Source organism: Drosophila mojavensis, unplaced genomic scaffold (assembly GCF_018153725.1).
Source record: "Drosophila mojavensis isolate 15081-1352.22 unplaced genomic scaffold, ASM1815372v1 contig_16, whole genome shotgun sequence".
NCBI classification, from domain to species: domain Eukaryota; kingdom Metazoa; phylum Arthropoda; class Insecta; order Diptera; family Drosophilidae; genus Drosophila; species Drosophila mojavensis.
Genome location: NW_025318693.1, coordinates 4,179,157 through 4,204,141, shown reverse-complemented (window position 1 = coordinate 4,204,141; position 24,985 = coordinate 4,179,157). Strand labels below are relative to the sequence as shown.

General features: G+C 35.0%; 2 protein-coding genes across 2 annotated transcripts in view; one reads left to right on the top strand and one right to left on the bottom strand.

The window, feature by feature from the left end:
- Positions 1–4,523, bottom strand: part of LOC6573472 (histone-lysine N-methyltransferase, H3 lysine-79 specific) — a 42,997-nt gene extending 38,474 nt beyond the window's left edge. The window contains exons 1-2 of the mRNA XM_032729537.2: positions 4,294–4,523; positions 3,409–3,700 (exon numbers count right to left, since the gene is read on the bottom strand). The gene's annotated coding sequence lies outside the window, so the exon portion shown is untranslated. The remainder of the gene's footprint in view (positions 1–3,408; positions 3,701–4,293) is intronic.
- A 345-nt stretch (positions 4,524–4,868) lies between these two features.
- Positions 4,869–24,945, top strand: LOC6573473 (transmembrane and coiled-coil domains protein 2). The gene is given in 11 exon segments (XM_001999518.4): positions 4,869–5,398; positions 19,537–19,716; positions 21,839–21,987; positions 21,989–22,487; positions 22,790–22,854; positions 22,917–23,431; positions 23,502–23,622; positions 23,698–23,802; positions 23,868–23,981; positions 24,056–24,231; positions 24,318–24,945. Coding segments are annotated over 10 exon segments (2,004 nt in total). The 5' UTR covers positions 4,869–5,398; positions 19,537–19,583; the 3' UTR covers positions 24,445–24,945.
- The last annotated feature ends 40 nt before the right edge of the window (positions 24,946–24,985 follow it).

Below are 24,985 nucleotides of genomic sequence, written 5' to 3'. Positions count from 1 at the left end.
AACAGCGCGCCGCTATTTCCCAAAAACTGCTGCCTGACTGACAGCGTCGCCAGTTTGTCTTGGCTCTCTTTCAAGCACATGTCCTCTCTCTATCTCTCTCTATCCCCTCTCTCTCTCTCTATCCATCCCTCTCTCTCGCTCTCTTGAGGTATATGATTTCCTTTGCTTAGCGTCGCAGCTGCTGCCAAAGTAGAAAAAGCAGCAAAGCCCAAAATGAAAAGTGGTTTTTAACGTGAAAAACTGGAGCGCAACATTTGCAAAAGTCTCAAATTGAGAGCCCGTTTTGGCAGGTGTGATATATCAGATGCTATTCATCCATTGCCAACTGTCAAATGGCGAACGTGAGAAACGACCGAAAAATATCAAACGACTTAAAGCTGAGAAAAAACGCGTTCAATTTGCGTGCGATTAAAGCAGAGCATAGACAGTAATTGACAGCAGTATAAAATGAAATCAGCAGAGATTATCGTAAAAGAAGCCTATTAAAGAGAACTTAAATAACAAATATGGCAATAAAGTAGAGTAGCAGAGAAAAGGGAAAGAGAGAACTAGGTCAAAAGTATTTCATATCAATTGAAGCGCATGCCACCGGCTACAACTGTATTAATTCAGTATTAAATACTGTTTTAGAAGAATGATTTTAAAATACTCTAACCATAACATAATTTAATATTTATTTTGGTATTTTTGTATTACTGCCCAAAGCATATAAGTTTACTCAGTATTTAATATAAATCTTATTTGTAATTCTCTAAAAATACCAAGTATCCGACAGTAAGGAACCCTCACAATATTTACCTCTTCTACAATCAGCAATTTTGTTTAACTGTATAACTGCACTTATTTGAAAGCAACTAATTTTACCTATTTGTTGTTTTGTTGTTTCTCTTCTTCTTCGTTAGCCTATCTCCATCTATCTTTCTGATTCATTCACTAACTCACTCTTGAATAACTTTCAAGCTGTTTAACTTTAACACCGTTATTATTTACTTATGTATATGCTGGTTTGCCTATCGCGTCTTTATTTTTTTTTAACAGCTGCTTTTGCTGTGAGTTCATTCAACTGTCAAAAAAAAAGAAGCAATACAAACAATTAACAAAAAAGAGACAAACGCAAACACACTTATATTCATTCATACATACATAGAAAGACACTCGCGTCGTACATAGAAAATGAAATAAAATTAAAAGTAGCTGCTGCGAGCTATAGCCACAAGACACACATATATGCATCCATATATACATAAACATATAGATTCACAGACACACACAAATACATATAGGAATCTGTGAGCTTTGCCTTTTTAATGGCATTGCTGTGATTGTTGTTTTTGTTGCCATTGTTTTCCCCTCTACTTTTGTTCTGTTTTTCGTTTTCTGCATCGCATCTAAATTTAACTTTCAATTCTAAACAGTCAACAATTTGCAGCAGGCTGAGATCTGACCTCCCGTTCCACCATTCCGATTTTATTTCTGTAAGATTTTCGTTGTTTTTGGTCTTTTACTTTGTGGTTTCTATTTTCATTGCATATATGTACATGTATATATATATTGGGTGCATATACATACATATACACATATATATTATGGCATTGTTGCTTGCATTTGTGTTCGGGCCAGACCTCCAAAATGCCTCACAGATACATATAGAGCAAAGATATTTTTGTATCCTATAGATACAATGCTCTAATGTGCAGATATTATCTCAAAAGAAACAAGAGACGTTCGCACATGGCACCATTTTAAGCGTGTTAACAATGAGATACATGAATTCTTTTAAAACTGTAAATCGAAGAGGTTTTAAAAATATTTATAGGAATGAAGAAACAGCTATTTTATTTAACGAAATAAAATATAATTTATATTATATATAAATATATTTTTATTATACAAAACTCAAATCTAAAAATAAAACATTGTTTTAGGTTTTTTTTTTTAATCTTATCTAAATTATTTATATTTATTTTTAACGATCTTTGGTAATTTAAAAATAAAAATTAAACAGTATCTAGCTGATCTCAATTTACAGGGTATCAACAAACAAACGGTACATTAAACACATACATAGATTAGCTACATATGTATGTAACTGAAGTCTAAAGCTTTCTTGCTTTTTTTGTTGTTGCTGCAGTAAATGCAGTGAAGCGCACAGAGACCGCAACAGCACAAAAACAACGCAATATAATAGACAACAGACAACAAACAACACATAGACAGCGATTGCTGCAAGCACAATCACACAAACACACACCCACATGCACACATACACAATCGCATGAAACACACAAAGAGAAGGAGTCAGAATTGAGGCAGCGAACGCAAGTAAAGTTGCTGCTGCTGCCGCCGCTGACGACGACTGAGGCCGTTGTCTGTTTTTCGTGTGTATCCAACGCTGCTGCATCGACAAAAACAACAACAGCAGCGAGAAGAAAACAGAGCAACTTATTTTTGTTTAGCTGCCACGTTTTTTTCTTCTCTTTCTCTTTTGTTGTTATTCGTATTTAATTTTGTATTTTTTTGTTTGCCTGCTTCTTTGGAGTTTCGTTTTGTGCTTTGTACGCTTTTTTTTTATGGGTTTTCCTTTCGGCATGAAATTGTGCAGCCGCAGCAACAAAGCAGAGACCACCAAAACGGAAAGAGAAATGATTAAACTGAAGGCTTTTAAGCCGCAGTCAAAGGCAACGGCGGCGGCTGTTGTGTGGGGCTTGTCGAAGAGAAAAAATCATAGAAACGAATAGCAACAATAACTATGAATTGGAAGTGCAGTTTAATTGACAAGCGAATGCAAACGGGCAAGCATCATACATACATATGTATATACATACATAGAATGCCCAATTGGCACGTATATATGTATGTATATGTGTGTGTACCGTGATCAAATCCAAGTAGTTGGCACAGTTATTTTATTTATTTATTTTTTCTTGTTGTGCATGTCTTTCAGAGTTCGCTGCTTGTTTTGTTTTGAGCTTTAATTGGATTTTTCGTTTGATTGACAGCGTAACACAATGTTTTGTTGTTTAAATCTTACATATACATATATGTATATATATTTATCGTTTTATAAAAATCTTTCAAAATTTATAGAGAATAAATCAATTTCTAAGCAGTTACAGCAGCAAAGGTCTATTCCACTTCCGCTCATTAACAGCTGTTGCTCTCTATCAGTAATAACCACATCGAAGAGAAAAGAAAATTAAGAACTTTTCCGCTCCATGGTAAACGGAAAGAAGGCGCGACCACAAACTTACAAAGTCGCAATGCATAGGCAATGAACAAAAAATATAAGAATCGCTACTGATACGTCGCATACAAAAAGAAACACAATAACATACGCATACATATGCAGATGTATGTAATAGAAAAAAGAGACCGTTTATACGCTCTCCATTGGGTGGTGGTACTCACATTTTTCTCCGCCCTCGCTCGATCACCGTTAACTGCCTATTTCTGCTGCTATCCGCTCTCTCTCTCGCGCCGTCTTTCAGTATTTTTTTTATACTTGATCAAAGTCTTTAGTACTTATTCCATTCGTTGTTACTGTTATGTGACATTTTAGGCGGGCTCAACCGAGCCGAGTTGGTGAGGAAGACAAAAATACCATTTGGCGAAACCTTAGTTTGTTTTGGTATTTGTTACCCACACTTTTGCACTTTATTTATATTTACTTCGTTGTTATGTGATTAATATTTAGCAAGCGCTGCAAAAAATATGCAATATTAAATAATTTTGCATTTTTTAAGGGATTTTTTTTATTTGTTTTAGATATTTTTTGCGATAATACACTTTTCAGCTGCTGTTGCTGCGTTTGTATACATATACCCGCACATATGCATGCACACGCATACACACACATTCACAATGATCGCACTCACGTACACAACGACGAGAGCGGCATGCGCTTCTTCTTATTTTCTTTGCACTTATTGAACAACAGACGATACAGCCTCTTATTTTATTCTTGCTGCATATGGTTGATCAGATTTTCTTTTATCAAATATTTTGAATATTATATATACTTCAATTGATAATAAATTTCATTTTTAACTCGAAGCAAACAAAGGCATACACTACACATTCAAAAACACATAAACACACACACACAAAGACAGCACACACACGCGCGTGCCGACTCCGAATATTTTACTTTTTCTTTAAGCCATTTTCGTCGTCACATTTACAAGAAGCACAAGCAATTTAGATGCTCTGCTTCTCTTTCACACGGCTACGCGGCTATGTTGGGCACTGATTTGCTGGCTCGCTCTATCGCGTGCACCGCATACAAACACTCACGTAATTTAAATTATGTATTTTGCTTAGTATAGCATTTGCCTGCCATGCCGTACGCTGTGTATGTATGTCAAACCCACTGCATTTGTATACTGGATATAATTTGTTGCATATGATAGAACAAAATACATGTGTATTGTATAATTAAGTATTTTTTCCTTAAGCCAAGTTAAAACACACACGCGCAGCGGCAGTACACGTCCATACCGTTCAAGCGAGAGCGAGAAACAATACACAAAAGAAAATATGAAAAAGAGATACGCTTGCAGTGCGACCATACTTGGAAACCGTCCTAGAGACTAAATATGCCCCAATAAATACTAATTTGTTACTGTACTTGCAAAACACGTAATTCTTGAAACAATATAAAATATAATACCAACAAAGTATACAGAGTTTTTATATTTAACAATTATTAATCTTTGTTGGAATTTTTTCAACAATTTTGAATTTCAGTAACCTGTGTTTTATATCATTTAGCCCTTGCGTGCATGCTTTAGGAACTTTTCAGCACTTATCATCATCGCACTGACAGGGTTGTACATCGATAATGAATTCGACATCATCGATAGCTTGCCATAGCAATTAGTGTGTGTTGATTTCGAGCGGTGAGAAGAGTTATGTTACGGACCGCATTATTAAAATGCATAACTAATTTTGGTATACAGTTAAAGTGCACCTAATAATTACAAAGAAAATGTTCAAAACTATCGTGCAGTGAAGACGAAATAAACATTCAAATTTGATTGCTCGCTTGCAATGTGGATTTTGCGGCAGATTTTGTGATGCGCACGGAGCAGCGCCAGTCAACGCGTAAAGAAAACGGCCAAAAAAGTTCAGCAAATGAAAATCGAATAGCAGTGAAAATTTTCGAATAGTGGCAATATTAATAATCAAGTGTAGGCAATATATATGTATATAGATAGAAATACATATATCCGTGCGTATATACATATGCATATGAATAATATTGTTCTCTTTCTGTATGTGTGTGTGTGTCAGTGAGTGTTTGCTGTTCATGTGCCAAACAAAAAAGGGCGTCACAAAAAAAATTGAATGCAGCCCAAGTCAAATCAACACTAAAATCGAGACCCAAACGGACTCTAAGGTGAGTGCGTGCCGAATATTGTTTATAGTCGCTTATTTCGTGTGGCCACACCTACATACACACACTCACAACGTCATGCACACAGCTAAACAAGTTTTGTACCTTGTACTTACACGCTCTCATTCAAGTGCATGTGTGTGTGTTAGTGTATTGTATACAGTGCATTTTTATTGTTGACTGATTTCTGCATTCCTTCTATTTCTCACTCTTTGTCCGTCAGTCAGTCAGTCTTCATTGCCTTCCTCATAGTGCATAGAATGATTCTCAATTACAGTTAATAACAAGTTAAATTTAATTCATCACAATGGATAACTGTAACAGGCTGCGCTCTCAGTTTTGACAATCAGCGCTTCGTTGAGTGACTCTCAATTCAATTAGCTGCACTTCCCGCTCTCCATGTGAGAGTAAATAGTGCAGGCATATGTGGAAGCTGTTTGCCTGCTCTCCATCTTGTCTTTCTTTATGGTTGTTGTTATTGTAGTTGTTGTTCTTGTTGTTGTTTTGATAGGAGACAGGCACCGTTATATGTACAACAGTAACATCAGCATCAGCAGCAGCAACAATCGCAGGTTATGTCTGCAATTGAATTAAATTTAAAAAAAAAAATAAATAAATAAAACGCAAGTAAAGAGAATTATTTACTGTTTTGTATAGTTGTTGCTGTCGCTGTTGGTGCTCCTGCTGCTATTTCTGCTCAATGTCTGAGCATAGCAATTTGTTGTATTTTATTTAATTTATATATGTATGTATGTTTGTATGTATATATCTTTATGTATTTATGTTCATACATACATACATATACTCTGCTCATCTTCCCTCTTCAACTAATCCCGTAGATTTTTTGTTGATGAAATTATTTATGATGCTCTCTTTCTCTATTTTTGACTCTCTCACTCGCTCGCTCTCTCTACTCTTGGCTAGCATAAACGATTATTCGTATGTGAATATGTTTGTCAAATGTATTTTATTAAACGAAATATGTTATGTTATATGTTATATATGCGTTCATCTGACATTTATTCGATTTGAATAATTTCGTTGCTAAGAGCTGGCCAAATACATAGATACAGACAAAGGTATATATCCATATCCATATGTGTGTACATATGTGTACATATGTATACAGACATACATAAATATATTGTAGCTAGCCAAGATTTGCAGCGTCACAGTCGTGCAATACGTGACGTCAGGAAATTTAAATAAATCAACTAAATTAATCAAGCAGCCACATACAATGCACGAAGAATAGTATATATTTATATATTATTTAAAAATTAATATATATTTTTATACTATTTATGTATTACTTTAAATATTTTGTGGATTCTTATAACAATTTTAGAAAAGTGTTCATGGGAATTGATAACCATTTGCCATTGACCATATGAAGAGTGTTTTAGATAGATTAGATTCGTATGGGAAAAGCATATACATACATACATGCTTTTCCCTTACAAATCTAATCTGTAAAGCTTATCAATGGGTACATAAAAGAAATGCACGTGGATTCAACCTAGCAACAAACTTACAAAAAAGAAAACAAAAGCAGATTATGCTTAAAATGATTGTGCATATTCTACTAAATGTGCTCGACTAGCTGTTACCACCTAATAATAATATATATATATATATAATATATACATATAGACATACATACACATATATTAGTTAAATATTATTGATTAGAATCATAATAAAGAAAATAATTAAAACAGAGTGAAGACACTATATGCATACGAAAATATATATACATGTATGTATGTATTTGTATATATAATTAAAAATATAATAAAAAACATATTAATATAAACAAACATTAAAATGCTACATAAAAAAAAAAGGCGAAATTATTTTTGGGTGCGCCGTTGCCCTGTTGCCAAGTCGCATATTTTGTTGTTGTTTCTCAATTTCGGGAGTTGCGGCAGCAGGTGTACAATTGGCCCTTTCTTTCCTTCTTTTTGGGCACACGCCCAACAACGCTGTTTGGGGCTAACATGGCCAATATGTGCGCAATAAAAACTAAAAACACAAACAGAATCAAAAACAGCACCGAACTAACAAGCAACACCAACATTAATAACAAGCAAACCAATACGAGTTTCAAAGGCCAACGACAAAAGCAATTAAATAGTTCGTAAAGTTCAAGAACAAAATCTCTGGGTTTTGCATTTTTGGCAAATATAAAGTGAGAGAGAAAGAGAGAACGAGAGAGCTAGAGAGAGCAACACAAATTAAATTAAGTTAATTAGATATGCAAATATTTGCGTGTTATTTGGTGCTTTGTTTGGCTTTAATGCTCTGAATTATATTGTATATTGCATGATATTACGATACGGTTTATATTGCGAGCGAGTGAATTTTTTATAATAATTATAATAATAATAAAATAATAATATCGGTTACGCTTAGCATGCAACGAAACTCTGAACTTTGTTTTATATTTTCTTCTCTTTTATAGAATAGAATAGAATTGAGTAAACAATTTTTACTTTTCTAACGTCATTAATCATTTGAATAAATTTTGAAAAATATATAATGAATTCAATTAGAATTCTTGCAATATGCGGGTCTATGATATAAGACCATATAAAAGCCCGTATTTTCTTTTCAATCTACAATTTGTTAGTGAATATAATTTGGATCGACATAGTTAACCACTTTCATGATTGATTAATACTGATAAATTTTATTGTTTAAATTGACAGATTGAATAAAATTTTATATAAAATAATAAAAAGCCCATCACAAATCTAATGCTTTATTACCCTTCGATCAATCGGCTTATTGGCTTTAATCTCTTTCGGCATTTCTTCGGGCATTTCTGTACAGCTCAATCGCAATAAGCTGCTTAAAATCTACTTTCCTTGAGGCATTTGAATGACTCGAATTGAACTCCAAGAGGTGTAGTAACTGCTCACTATAGCTCACATATACATATACACATACATATGTTTATATTTTGTTCTGAACATCTCAATTGCTCTTCTCTATGTGAGTCATCCAATCATCAACACATAAAATTGTCACACAGCAACAAGGAGAAATAGTGCCAATTATGAAAGCGGCGTTTGGATGACCAAATCTGACTTTGACCTTTTGAGTGACAACCGCAACAACAACAACAATAACAATAATAATAGCACTAAAAAGTTGCCGCTTGCCTCGCTCAACTTAAACAACTTCCGCTGCTTATTTATGCACTCAAATAAATTGCACAAATTTTGAAAAAAAAAAAAAAATTGTAAAAATTGTTTAAAATATACAAAAGCAAAAATAACCACAAAAACAACAAAAATAATGATAATTTTACTAACGAAAATGACAACAGCAACTGTCATAGCAAGTATGAGTGCTCTCTCTCTCTCTGCTCGACTAGAAGATTCCTGAGCCCTAAAACAATTGATATTCCACTACATTAAACGTTTCTTTAATACATAACAAATGGGAATGTGAATGTGTTCACAATTATAATTATACATTATAATTATAAACAGCATTTAAGTTACGTTTATCAAACGCCACGCCTGTTACATAAACTTTGAGAAAACCATTATACCCACTTTGAATCGGTTAAGGGTATAAATAAAAAGGTAACATCAACTGTGTTCACTTTCACCCATTCGCAATGCCTCGGGGGGGCGGCACAGGCGGCACTCTGTCAGGCTATCAATCAATGATTTATAATAATACGCATAAAACATTTCAAATGTCAAACACGTGCATAAAAGCTGAGAAATAGTGATAAAAAAAAGAACTAATAAAAAAGAAAAACTTAATAGTTAACACAATTAAATAGTCTACTGAATGGCTTTGCCTAAGTTATGAAACAATACTTTAAATTTAAAAGAAAGTACTAAAAATAAATATAAATTGCTATTAGATTAATTTACACCCTTGAAAATTCATTTTACAGTTACACGAATTTTAGACAGAGAACTCAAACAAAAGATAAGCATTATTTATTATGGGTCTTGTGCAGATGATTCATCACACAGGCAGCAGCATCGCAGTTGGGGTCCAAAGTTCGCAAACCCGTTTCAGTTTCAGGGCCTCTCCCCATATACATACATATATGGGAGGCAGGTCTGAAGTGGCATTTGGGGCCCCGCATATCGCATTGATTTTTTCCGAGTTTACGTTTCTTTATAGCAAGCTGAACAGCATAATAACCATATATGTTTTATGCACACAAATATAGTATATATGTATATATACAGATATATTTTGACTCGTGTGAAGTTTTGCGATTAATTTGCTTTGTTGTTATTTTTGCTTTTCCGGTTTCTCTGTATTTGGTATTTGTTTTTGTTTGTATTCCCTGCACGAAGTTGTCAAAGTAGCTGAAACTGTCTGTTTTTGTTGTTATTATTGTTTTTTTCTCTTTGTGTTTTATTTAGTTTTACTTATGTATGTATGCATATTTACATATTGGTCAGACAACAGGGCAGCGGCGTCACTCATTGAGCATTCGATGTAAGAGTGTTTAGCATTCTGATCTTTGTACTTTGAATACGCCTTTTAATTTGTAAATGTATTTACTTTGCCTGTATACATATATATTAATATAAATACGATGACAGCGAATGGGGAAATTCGTGGAAAAGCATATGAATGCTTGCTCAAAATAATTATATAAATAAAATTATGTTTCAATTTCGTGACAATATATATTTAAATTTTAGTTAGTCATCTCTTCAGAGAAATATAATTATTCCAAAATCAAATTATATTATCGCTATGTTGTTATTTCCGGGAATTTGCGATGAGTGCCTGAATTTGATCAAAACTAAATTTGTTTGAATTATGTTATTTATTTCGAATTTGATAAGCTAAAGTGATTCACTTGGATATCAAATTTATCTACGATAAATAAATAAATAAATAATAATAAATATGTAAATAATAATTTTAAATTAAAAGAAGAATCATTGATAAATCAAATTAAAGGTACAGAAAAAACGTAGAATATATGGAATATAATCTGTGGAAAAATAAATGGAGGACTGTTCTAGCTCGGGCTCAATTTGCATATGTGTCAACCCAATATGAATCATCGCGCAAAGTCCAAGCCTCGACCAAAATAGAGCTTAAAGTTCACTTTGAAATTTAATTCGTAATTGTTGTTGTTGTTGTTGTTGTTTAGCGTCTCAGTTGACAAATGTCGTGACACAGAAAGTGTTTCGAAAAGTTATTGACCCGCCTGTCAAATGTCAATTATATGATCCGACATGTGATGATGCAATGCAGCCCATCCTCAGCTCGGTCCGTTAAGGGCGTTGGCAATTTCGCTGTCTGCATAATTCACTTAATCTGAAAACATTGAGAATTGTGTAATTTCTGTGTGTGTGTGTGTGTGTGTGTGTGTGCTTTTAGCTCTTTAAGTGTTGCAACGAGGCAAAGCGAATAATGGAATCGACTTCACGTTCCCGCAATTTTTGGGCTGACTTTGAAGTGGGGCATAAATGGCGTCTCGAATTGTCATTGGGCTTGCTTTAAATCGCCAGCAATTGTTTACATTCGGTTCGGCATGCTTGCAAAACAATTAGCCATAAACGCTAAGTAATGGGCAATTGGAGGCCACGTGCCAAATGAATCGGACCTAATTGCCATAGTAGGTAGGGTAAAAGCTAAGAAAGATAGATAGAGAGCGAGAGAGAGAGAGAGAGAGAATACCAAGAATAGAATGGAAAATGTTCAGCAACGCTGCTGGGTAAACAATTTTGTGATTTGTTTACAAACGACTTTGATTGTTTATTAAATATGCATATATAAATATTTGCAATATTTAAACAAACAGATAAAGGCAAAAGGCTTTTTTTTATGGGCTTTGATGTGCTGCATTTGGTGTTTACCTTGCTAAGTGTATTAAATTTCATTAAGAACATGAAAAACATAAAATAAATCAGATCAGCAAAAAGAAGAGTCTAGCTGGATACGATCTGGTAAATTTGATGTTTTAGATATATGATAGCAAATAATAATAATAATAATAATAATAATGTTAATGGATTAGGTTTTACTAGAATCCAATTATTCCAATTGTCTAAATTAACTTTGCCTATTCAAGTTTGTATATAATCTATTTAATATTCCCCATTTCTCAATTGGATCTTAAATTAAAAAAAAAAAGTATAATGAAACAAATTGTTTTTGTATGTAATAAATATATATTTAAAAAAGTAAAATTATCAATTCTATTACAAAATTCATGGTTTAATTTCTCTTATCCACTGAAGTTTCTATTATAATATGTAAGTTCGTTTTTAGCCATATTTGAGCTGCGGCCCACACAAATGCCTACACTCAAAAGAGCTTGACCATTTGTGGTCTTCAGCTCATATAGCTAGGTACTCTGTAGGTGTTTCTATTCGAGCAGCTTGCATCTCGCCCAACTGTTTTGCTCATAGAGCAGTTATCGACATACTCACGTATTTTTCGAGATGTATATAATAGAGCTTTTCTACCTGAGGTCAAGGTTTAGAGGAGAGCACGTACCTAAACGAGCTTATGACACTGATTTATCGCCAAGTAGATGACTAGCAAAACACCCGCATGGCCGCATGGTTTGACCAGTGGCCAATGGCCCCCACTCATAAACATCGAAAACGTGACATCGGTTATACGACCAATGGCCAAAAGCCAATGGCCAACTGAAGAAACTGAGAAACTGCAGCATCATCCGGCAGAACAACAGCAGTTGGCATTTTATTCTTTTTTCTTTTTTTTTTTACTAAAAATGTGGCTCAAACCAATTGCGCTAATAGACCAACTGGGCGAACCGGTTGGCAGCAAAGCTCATGTATTGAATAACTGTCAGAGAGATAATTGCCGAACTGGTCCGGATTTGAAGATACAAAGCTTTCTAGTTATTATTATTTTTTTTTATTTTTTTTTTTTTTTTTTTTGTTAAGATAATAACCAAACTACAAATGTTTTTCATATGTATTCGCTTATCTAAATGACAATACGAATTTTGCATATATCGAGAAGATGGAAAAGAGATCAATCCGCAAACTAGATTAATGGGCTGGAGATAAAGAAATTTTTGATAAACAACATTTTTTATTGTCAATATCTAACACTTTTATTCGAGCGGGACAAGCACTGCAATAAATTCAGCATTAAATATGCTTAAATATAAGTTATTTATATTATAGTAAACTTAAATTGTTTATTGACAAATTGAAGTAAATTGACCTGGACTCAATTACGTGCTGGCCCCAACCAAGGCTTTACATTGGCTGCAGTTGATTAAGAATGTATATACCATATATGTTCGCATGGACTTTATATGTCATGAAATATGCAACAGCGGATACCCTTTAGTTCCGCCTTTGTTAAGATAATTGTCTGGGCGGTCAGACGTCGTGGCCACAGTCGAGACTGTGTGGGCATTACTTAATGCAATTTTCTAGACAATAGAACCACTGAAAGGGGATCCGAAATGCTTGCGAGACATATTGACAATTGTTTCTACTGATTGCATTGCAGCTATTTACAGGAAGTATTTGTTATTGTTCTTTTTTTTTTTTTTGCTTTATTATCAATGGTACGAAACAAAAAACGAAAAACACCAAATCAATGTAAAAAATAAAAATACTGTATCCAAATACGGAGCTCGGGACTCTGAATCATAATGTAGCAAACAAAGTACGATATCACGTAGCAGCCTGACCAAATTATTCGTCATGCAGTTCATTCTGATGATTTAAACTTATTATCGGTGTGTGTGTGCGTGTGTGTGTGTAATCAGTCACAGATTCGCATGGGCTCAATTAGTTGGGCAATCATAAAGGTATTTATGATTTGTTGCTGTGCATAGGGAAATACACCTTACTCATCTGCACCTGATTATAAGGTGCTCATTGCTTAACAGATAAGAAACTAAAATAATCAATAAGGCCAGGTGTTGTCCAGATGTTTGTATATATGGAATATCAATAAATCATTTTATTACCGAGAAATTTTCGTAGCAAATTGTTGAAGTAAAGGGATACAAATATTGATATCAGAACTCAACTTCAGTTTGTAAATAATATATTTTAATCTTATTTACAATTTGTTACGATATTTCTGAATTGATTCGACTTAAGGCAGGCTGATATGTGTGTTTAGGTAAAAAATGCAATAAACAACAAATATGTATAATATTTAGTCCTTGAACGCAGCTATCCATATTTTATGGCTCTGTATCTATAGCTCATATCTATTTGTCTCGCTTTACCTAAAGCCCAAATGCAAAATACTTTCTGATGCTCATCATTTATTTTACCTGTTAATATATTTCCGTTAGCCAAGATTTCGCCAGTTGAACACACAGAAACTTTTTTTACCTGTCCCTAATGACTTGCTTGGAAAACGCAAATTCATTGCGCTTCCATTTGTTTATTATTTCTCTCTATACTTTTTATTACATTTTTAGAAATCAGAGACTAATCACGGAATCCACTTATCTGCCAGACAAGTTACTCTATAACTTTTCTCTATCATGCTGAGTCAAGCAGCGTGGCGGTGCCTACGTCATTTCTGGCTTAGTGTAGGCTATCTTAAGTATAGAATTAATATTAAGGTGCATATCAGTTAACACATTTTTTTTAACAGCTTTAAAAATTGTGCCGCATTTAATTTAATTTAGCCACTGTTCAGATAACAAAATTCCAAATTGTGAAAAAATAAATACAAAAGATAATATCTAAATCTAATTATTTGTCCGTTCCGTCTGTGACATGCGACACTGATAAGAATCGTTGTAATTAAAAAGCAATTGCAAGCTCATCAAACAGAAAGAAAGTGGAATATTGTATAACTGAAATAAAAGTAAAGGCAAACATTTCATTCAGATACGATAACAAACTCATGCAAAAGCCCAAGGTGCTAAACAACAACAAAATTACACTATTTCAGTTACTCAATTATAACAGTTTTAAGTTCTTATCTAAATCAGTAACAATAAAATTGCGGCACTTGCTTGTGTAGTGCCCATACTAAGTGAATCACATACCCGTTTCATACCAGCGAAAAAATATCACCTAAGCTACAGCTGTCCGCCTCGAATTGAGGTGTGTAATTAGCTGAAATTGGAAATGTTAATTATCACGATGTGCTGACCTAATGGATTAAACCGAAATAATTCCAGTTAATTAAGATCAGACACTCGATTATATAGCAGCAGCAGAAGTTTATTATTTACTGTTATTAATATTTAATGATATATCAATCAGTTTTTGTTTTTGCTATAATTTAGATAATGCAAAAAGTAATACTCAATAATGTTATTAGTTTTTGAAATGTGAGTGATATTATAATACCGACTGGAATAGAGTATAATAAATAAAAGAGGCACATGTTTGTCTCTCGTCTCTACTTTGTCAATCACTCGCTATTTCCTTTTGATTTCCTCTCCGTATCTGCTTTTGTCTCTTTCATCCAAACTCTTTCTCTCTCTCTCTCTCGCCGTCTCCGTCTCTTTTTCTCTCATCCTCTCTCTCCTTATAACTTTTGTATTTTACTAATTCATTCTCTCCCTCTTTCTTACTCTGGTTCTCTTTCTCTATATCATTCCCTCTTTCTTTTGCTCACCCTCTCTATATTTATTTTACTCATCTTCTCTCTCTCTCACACTCTCTCCCTCTCTTTCTTACTTTCACTTTCTCTCTCACTTTCTCTCTCTCTCTCTCTCTCTCATTTTCGCTGTGCCTTCAACTGCTCCTCTATATTTGTATCTCTCTAACTATTCTCTTTGCCTCTCTTTCATGTTCTCCCACTTCCACTTCTCTGAAATAAAAGTTTAAACACGTCTATATATGTATTATTTCCCTGTCGCTTTGATATTTGTTTTTATTTTAAACGACTCCAACAAACAGTAAACATCACATAATGCAATTTAATAGTACAAGTTGAGGCAACACCGACAACAACAAATGCAGCTTGAACAATTTTTGCATAAACAACATCGAGTTATGTATTAAAGTCTGTTGGGCAAATCTGCTGGCCAAGCAGCGCCGGTACGTGCCAGGCAAGTTCAATGGTTGGCTTTAGGACTGACCTAGCTAACTGTTAACTGATTTTGCTGTTATTTTTGTAGGCCAACAGCGGTGCGAACTGTGATTATGTTTTACATAATCAAAGTGCTTTAATTAATGGCGAACATTTGATATCAACTTGAAACAACCTGACGTGTCTAATCACATTATATAAAAGAAAACTTCGTTAACGAGCATCTTGCAACTCGTGTTGCCAAGCTTCAAACTAAACCGATAATCAAATTAATTAGACCTAAATTGTGTGCTTGATTTCACTAAGTGAGCTTATGAAAAGCAGCTAACTTATCGCCTATACATAAAACGGTTGATTGTTCAAGAACAGAAGGAAGGCGTCAAGGATGCCAGCCTTAGAAAGTAAGCTCTAAGGTCAGACCATAAGACTGACGCTCGTTGATGTCGTTGATGTGTACGGCGCATTGCCGCATTGTATTTCTAATGTTAGATCTTTTATGTATTACTTAGAAGCAACTGCGGTTCTTTATATATTTATAAACCGGCCATAGTCACGGCGACGCCAGCCGCGCCGTGACCTTCACAAATAGTTGTTGCGGCCGGCCACACCAGATTGTGGTGCGGTGCGGTGGGTGGTGTGCTGTGGTGTGGTGTGGTATAGTCAGTTGAGAGTACGCATACTTATAATATGTACTGTACGTACGTATACACATTTATAGACTTCTAACCTGATGCGGGCAACAAGTCTCGGTTGGCCAACGAGCTACCCAAGACGAAGATGCTCATTAGCAAATGGCTGTGACGCTGTGGCGCATAGATGTATCTAATAAATGCAAATCAACAAGCACACATACATATATTATATATATATATATATATATATACATATGTGTAGATATATTATGTACACACAATATGTGTACTTAGACAATTATCATCTCTAACTAGTTCTTTGATAAATAGAAATTTTCCCGCCAGTCATGCGGAAGTTGTCGTTGCTTTTGACTGATAGCTGAATCGATTTGTAGCGCTCGAAATGCTGACGAGACGCTGCTCATCATGCGACCAAGTCTAATTGGCCCGTGATAGTACACCTCAGCGGACCCTATCTGCTGCCTCGGCGCTCGTGGCGACGTCTCCGAGTGCAATAACCCTAGACACGATTGAACACGTTTTTTGTTTTTGTTTGTAAATGATTTCAATATACGTCTCTTGTTGTTTACATTTCTTTCTTTTGTAACTTTATCAGCAAGTGTGCAACAGCTTTATGTCGGATCTTTATACATGCATATATATTTCCTTCTTTACATATAAATTGTTTCTTTCAAATTCTAGAAAAAAAATTTATATATAGTCATACATTGACTGTTATTTAAGACGTATTGTCGATATTGTAAATATGTTGTTTCTTTCATTTATTTTTTTATTGCTTCTTAAAAAAGAAAACAATTACGAAGAAAGCAACTGAGGTGAGAGGTGCAAAATGGCAAAGCAAAAAAAAAAAAAATAAAATAATAAAAATAATAAAAAAAAAAATTGTTACAAAACGCGATGATTAACGTTTTCAAGCGACCACAGGTGAAGCGAGGGGCACACAACAACAACTGCACATCAATGATAAAATGTGGTAACTGAGAGAGTTGGCTTAATAGGCTGAAAGGCAGGCAGAAAGAGTTTCTCCTGCAGCTGGATGAGCATTTGGGTTGAAAGCGCAGTTGAAGAAATTTGTGTTAAGTCAAAGCGCTTTATGAAAATGGGAAATTAACCCAAAAGTCATTGAAGCATTGTGGAAATGATTTCCAAGAAATTAAGCTTCAAATGCATATATATGTATATATAGATATAGGTATATATAGATATAGATATATATAGATATAGATATATATAGATATAGATATACATATATAACAGGTGCTGCTTTCTTTACTAACATTTGTTTATATTTTCAATTACGTTTTAGTTGTTTATATTAAAAGTATATCAAGCATTAATGCAATTTCCTTTAAATTACTTGTGTGCTTAAACAAGTATTTATTTTACTTATACTGAAATTTGTTATATAATTATAAAAGCTATTTTCTAATTTGAAAATATAAAGTAAAGCTATCTATTTAATTGCATTATGTATAAAGAAGACTGACATAATTAATCAGTTACATCACTATTTCATCTGCAGATTGGTTTAGTTATTTGTGAAACCACTCCCATCGAATGAGTTTTATACGAGATTTCTTGATATTAGTCCAAGATTACCCCATCATGAATTATATCAATTTCTATATTGAAAGTCATGGTCGGCTCAAAAAAAGCCCCCGCACTTTCTCATAAACCTAAGAATTCGGGTTATAATGATAACATAACAATAAAGATAAAACCAATCCGATTTTAATCACATCTATGACGCAGTCCAACGTATCAGTGTAGAACACCATAATTACTCAAGAGGGATTTTAAGAATTTATATTTTTATAATTGACAATAAATAATGTCCTCTGTTAGCTATCGTTCAAGTCGGATGTCAAGAGGGATTGAACTAATGAACTTGTAACAACTAAACGATAAAAAGAGAGAGGGAAAATATTGCATTTGTATGAATTACTGTTAAATATTTGAAGAGATTAGTTTGCCCAGTATTAGCTCGAAAGTGTAAATATGGTTAGTGAGCAAGCAGTCAGAACAAATTCTAAATTATTAATAAAGCTTCAACCTTGGAGCACTCGGAAAGGTTGTTCTAGCTTTGCAAAAACCACATGTTCAGCTTCATTTAAAATGAAAATTGAGCACCCTTTTATGGAAGGTGGAAATGGAGTGGGCCCTGCTACTTTTGAGAACTATAGCACATGCATCGCAATGTATATAATCTGTTTTATATAGAGACAGGAAAAGAAGAAAAGCTGGAACGTTGCTATATAAATATTTATAGTGAATTATAAACAATTGTTATCTTTGTATGCCATCATCGCAGCGCTGTCATCGGAATACAATGCACGGCACTTGAGTTGTGTATTCCCGTCTCGATCTAAATGCGTCTTGCCTGAAGTCGAGAGCAAGCACATATAGATATGGTGTCACACTCTGGAGAAGCCAATACCAATACCCATCCTTATCAGGTGCATGAGTACACATGCACTGTGTGCCGGCAGTATCGATTGTATTTATAGAACATCGAACGTCGAGCGTCCCCTAACGTCAGCCAATCGGTATTTGGTGTTTGGTATTTGGTATTGATCGAGCCACCTTACTCAGTCTCTTTATAAACAAAATCTATAATATGCTTTATATTTGATATGTATACAGTACAAAGGTCTCGCTGTACCACGTACAGTGGGTTGAATCAAACTTTGAATGGAATTTGAATGGAATTGATTATTCTTTATCAGATTCATTAATTCATTTGGCAGAGATTAATAAACCAAAAAAAAATTTCTAAATTTCATAAGAATTTTATTATGTCATGGAAATATGTGTTGTGATTTCTATAAGAAATACTAAAAAAGAAGTCCCTAGTTATTTCAAAATGATTTGAAAAATTATAATAAGTGCATATACATTTACAGCAAATATTTAAAAAGCTATTTTAAACATAAATTAATAAAATTAATAATGAAGTTATTACAAAGTTAGTTCATAAATATACCATTTTTTTCGACCTTTCAATAATAATTTTCCTCATTTATTTGATTTATGAGTTTCCAAAAAAACTTATTATTTAAACAATATTTTATTTATCAAACAAGTGAATCAGCTTTTTCATTCAATAAATAATATATAAATTCCAGTAAACAATATTAACCACCCTCGCTATACCCTTGGCATGTGTTTTCAATCTGCCGGCAAACGCTGAAAACTCGACCAAATATGTGAAGAATTTGAAAATTTCTTGAATTATTTCCCTATGAAATATTATGAAATGCCCACTGGCATATGAAATTGGCAACTGGGCGAGTATTTGGTCCAGTTTTCAGCGATTGCGATTATGGGATTATCAGCAGCCGAAGTTGATTCACCTTTTGACTTTGGACTCGCGCCTCGCGATTGTTTGTGTGCGCTAGCATTGGACGCAATCTCTTATTCAATGACAATATTTAATATTAATCACAATAATAATCGTATTATTTTTGTTTGTTTGTGTATTTGCAGGCCATTGAAGGCAACTTGTTGAGATCTTTGGCAAGCAATATGCAAATATGGATTCGTTGCCGCCAGTGAGTCGGGATCATTTAATGCTGCAGCCGTTGCAACCGTTGCGTTCGTCTCGCGGTTCCAGCTCCAATTTACGGGCCAGCCGTTCGCCCTCGACCACCAGAAGCAGTGAGCAAAGTAATTCGAATTATAATTATAATCATCCCAATCTTTGGCAAGCAGACACCAAAAGCTCACTCCTGTTAGTCGTGCTCAAGCCCTAATAGCTTAATCACTTGGCCCATAATTGGTTTTATGCGACACGCTCATCAACACTGTTATCAGCTCCGGCTCGGTCTGTGAATGATAGCGAATCTCTGCAGCTTATTCACTTAGCACTTCCGTTGCTGATAATTAAGTTGAGAGGTTTGGTCGCTAGGCAAAAGCCAATAAACCTTTAAAGATTTACTACGCTTCATTAAACTAAAAATTAGTTCACAAACATGCTATTTGTAGAAGAATTCCGAATTAAATAAATTTAATTTCATTTAAAATTTATTTTATAAATGTTGATAGTAATTTTTCGCGGCTGCTCATATTTGATTTATGAAATTTATCTGATCATATGCGATATTCCTAAATTCTTAATTATTCTATAGTTAAAAACTTTTCAAAGCAGCTTTTACAATCCTTAAAAATGAGTGAGCAAAAAATAATAATTTTTCTGAATAATTTCTGACTTTGGACTTGTATATTTTATGTTGGCCAACTAAAAATATTATTTAAAAAAAACTTACATGTTTTAGTGACGTTTTTTTTTCTTTTAATTTACCTTTCACACATTTGTAAGCTCTAATCAAAATATAGAATATGGTCAACTAAATACTTTTTTATATGTCACAAAATCATGGACTCAAATAGGAATTTCTTTAGAAAATTGAATTTCGAGAATATTAGAGATTGTCTTAAGCTGCTTTGTTTCAGACTCATCTTTATTTACTGCTTTCGTCCGTTTCTTGCTTTGCAATGCTTTAGAGATATTTTGTGGCCCAGCATTTGCACACAAATGGCTTAAAGGCTCACAATTGCAAATATGTGCTGTGCGCTTTTAAGCGTTTCATTAGCTCTCTGTGTGTTGACATGCACATTTATATTGCATACATACATATATATGTATATAAATGTGTATTTGTTTATTTTGATTATTGCTGTTGAAAATATATTTATTATATGTGACTTTTGTGTTCTTGCTTATCGTTATTTGTATGCATTTAACTTGTGTGTGTTGATTATCCTTTTGTTCTCGTTTCTCTTTTATTTCTTTTGTGTCTTTAAACAGCTTTGTAACCGTTGACCGCACTTATATACATACAAACGTAGACCCACATACATATATATAAACATATTTATATATATATATAATACAAAAAGGTACAAAAATAGCAACAACAAAATATATATATATATATATATATATATATATATATATATATATATTTCAATCAGCACTCGTACTTATATGTCTTACAGTATGTGAAAAATAATAGAAACTATGGTAAAATAAATTCCTCAAATATATAAATATGTATATATAAAACAAAAACAATCATATTTAAAATATATATTAAATAGGGTTTTCTCTCATTCCCAATATGATGGATATAATAATTATTTTTCATCTTGTATCTCAAGATTTAAATAAAATGAAAATTAAGTTTTTATGGTATTAAATAGTATTTTCTATTATTACTCACATAACTGTAGTACCACAACACTAAACATAAACATTCATACATACCTACATTCATACATTCATACATACATGTATACGTATTCACTCACACATTTCTCGCATTTTCAACATTTTTCTATTCACAGCAACGCAGACGCGATTTTAAACGCTATTAAATCGCTAACACTTTCTGCTGCTGCTTTTTAACTGTTCGTCTTTCTCTCTCTCTCTGTCTCTCTGTCTCTCGTGCTTTCTCTCACTGTCTCTTTTGACGCACAGCTGTCTGTAAGGCTGTCATTAACATACACATATGCACACATACGCTTACAAGCGCAGCCGCAACAACAATAACAGCACCAAGCACAACAACAGCAACAACAACAGCAGCAAATTGAACATTTTTTCTTTGTGGTATTTTGAGACTTGGTTTTTGTTATTGCTTTATCACTGTGTTTGATGTTATCGTTTGCTGCGACTGCACCTGTGCCTCGCCTTCATCCATTCGACAATTGAAGTTTGAGTCGAGCCAAAGCCATAAACTACATATATACGTACCATACTGACTTTCTATGCGCAACAACTCGACAGTGTCCAGGGAGCGCACCAGCGACTCAGCGACAGCAGCGTCGTCGGGAACAGCAGCCACAACACCAACGGTTGCAATTGCAACAGCGACGACGACGACGACGCCATCGGCAGCAGCAGCAGCAGCGGGGGGAGGGAGGAGCGGGAGCGTTGGCCACACCGACGGCAGCCAACAGCAATTCGTCGGCCTCGTCCAGCACAGTGGCAGCTGCACAGGCGGCTGTCTACAGCGGCGGCAACACGGTGACCGGCAGCCTGGGTAGCAGCGGGGGCGTGGCAGTGCGCGGTTTTCGCAGCCACAGCCCCACACACCGGCGACACAGCCGTGAGCGCCAGCGACGCACACATGGCTCCGATCAAGGCGGTCTCCTGGCCTACAGCGGCATGGTAGGCGATATGACAGACTTTGGCATCAGTCTCAGCCACGGCGGCGGCGGTGGCAGCGCCGGCACCGGCAGTGGCCTAGAGGACTCACGACTGTCCGGCAATGAGGACTACTATGCGTCTATGGCATCGGATGAATTCGATAGCAGCAAGAAGCTGCACCATCGACGCCATGAGCGCAGTTCCAGTGTGCAGGCCATAGATCGTCTGAATACGAAAATACAGTGCACCAAGGAATCCATCAGGCAGGAGCAAACAGCCCGGGATGGTGAGTACGATTCCTTTGAAATGTCTGCAAACTCGATTTCATAGCATACTTATTGGGAGTGTTAACCTAACTAAATAGTAATCCTGAAAAAGGGGAATTCTATTGATTCCCACTAATATACACAATTTACATAGACAAAGAGATTTCAAACTACTTAATAGTGTAATTTAAATACAATATATAAGGCTTCTCAGAGAATGTAAAATTCGATGCATTCCACATTAATATTATATCATCAATATTAAATCACGTATTCAGGAACTGACAATTATATCTGAAATCTTTAATACTAATCCTTGTAGATAATGTGAACGAGTATCTGAAACTCGCAGCCAGCGCCGATAAACAGCAATTGCAACGCATCAAGGTAAAAATCAAGAAAGAAACTCAATGTTTGTGGCGAATTCTATAGACGTTGTCCGATTGCAGGCGGTGTTCGAGAAGAAGAATCAGAAAAGCGCACACAGCATATCGCAGCTGCAAAAAAAACTGGACAATTATACCAAGCGAGCCAAGGATCTGCAGAATCATCAATTTCAAACCAAGAGCCAGCACCGGCAACCACGCGAGGTGCTCCGCGACGTCGGCCAGGGACTACGCAATGTGGGTGGCAATATACGTGACGGAATTACGGGCTTCTCCGGTTCGGTGATGTCGAAGCCGCGCGAATTTGCGCATCTCATTAAGAACAAATTCGGCAGTGCGGACAATATAAATCAGATTGCTGACGCCGAGCTTCAAGCCATTCAGGCGGCAAATGCGGACGCTCTGACAGCGGCCAATGAGCGATTGCTGCATCAACCCGGCCCTGGCACCTCGACGGGCTCCGGCGGCGGCAACAACATGAACAACAACAACGCAGGCACTGGCAGCGGCACCGGCAAATTCAACAGCGACAACGGCAGTGAGTGCAGCAGTGTAACCAGCGAAAGCATACCAGCGGGGTAAGTGCCATGGTTATGGCCAAATCAAACTGCATCGTTACTATACCTATAAATCATTACATGAATACAGATCTGGCAAGAGTCAGTCGGGCGCCAGCCAGTACCACATTGTGCTCAAGTCCCTGCTCACTGAATTGTCCGAGCGCAAAGCGGAGATCGAGAAGCTTAAAGAGCGAGTCGATCGACTTGAGGTAAGTACTAATATAGTATAATATACAAATATGTATATCCAATTTAATCCCAACTATCAAATCTATCAATTTCAGACTAGCCAAAAGGAGTTCAACAATTTGACAGCCACTCTCGAAAGTGAACGCTTCCGTGCTGAGGGACTGGAGGAGCAAATCAATGACTTGACGGAATTGCATCAGGTGCGTTTCATTGATTGTGTAATTACAATGCTTGAAACAATATCAATTAATGCCTTCATTTGCAGAATGAAATCGAGAATCTGAAACAAACAATTGCTGACATGGAAGAGAAAGTACAATACCAAAGCGATGAAAGACTACGTGACGTCAACGAAGTGCTCGAGAATTGTCAAACAAGGGTAAGTTGTTACTTGGCTTTGGCCTAAGTGCTTGTTAAAATGTTAAACAATAAAATGTCATCCATTGCCAATAGATATCGAAAATGGAGCATATGTCTCAGCAGCAATATGTCACCGTCGAGGGCATTGACAATTCGAACGCTCGCGCCCTGGTTGTGAAACTCATCAATGTGGTCTTAACAATATTGCAAGTGGTGCTGCTGTTGGTGGCAACCGCTGCTGGCATTATTATGCCGTTTCTCAAAACGAGGTAAGTACACGGTCTACATACGCAAATGTATATATATACATATATAATGAGCCTTTAGTAATTTTTCAATTGCTTTGTATTTATAGGCTTCGCGTGCTGACCACATTTTTAACGATTTGCTTTATAATCTTTGTGATACGCCAATGGCCGGATGTGCAGGATATAGGCTCTGGCCTTGTGCGGTATCTCAAACAGTCGCTGGTGGTGAAGTGAGACGGCGGTGACTCCATGTTCGACTATTAGTTTCTTAATGTTAATAGTATTAAGTTAAAAAGTACATATTTTGTATATAACTTATAAATACACAAAACGTAATAGTTTAAAATTTAATTAGTGTCAAGACAACACACGCATCACATTACCGAATCACATATACATTTTCATATATATATATATATATATATATATATATATATAAGAATATATGTGTATACACATGCATAATTGCATACGAGTTGTACAAACAAGTGAAAAACTATATCGCACACATCTACACATTCATACACACATAAATAAAACATAATGTATACACTTAGCGAAATTCGATTTAAAAACTCTGCTAATGGCTTAGTCTAATAACTGCAATGCTGACAAGATTATGTGCATTACTCAATACTATAAATAAATATGTATATCTAAATACTATATATATATATATATATCTGTTTATAGTTATCGTATACATTAAAACCATTTGTATTTGTACAAAACCAATTTATTTGTATATTTTTTACTTTAATTGCTTTTAATTATA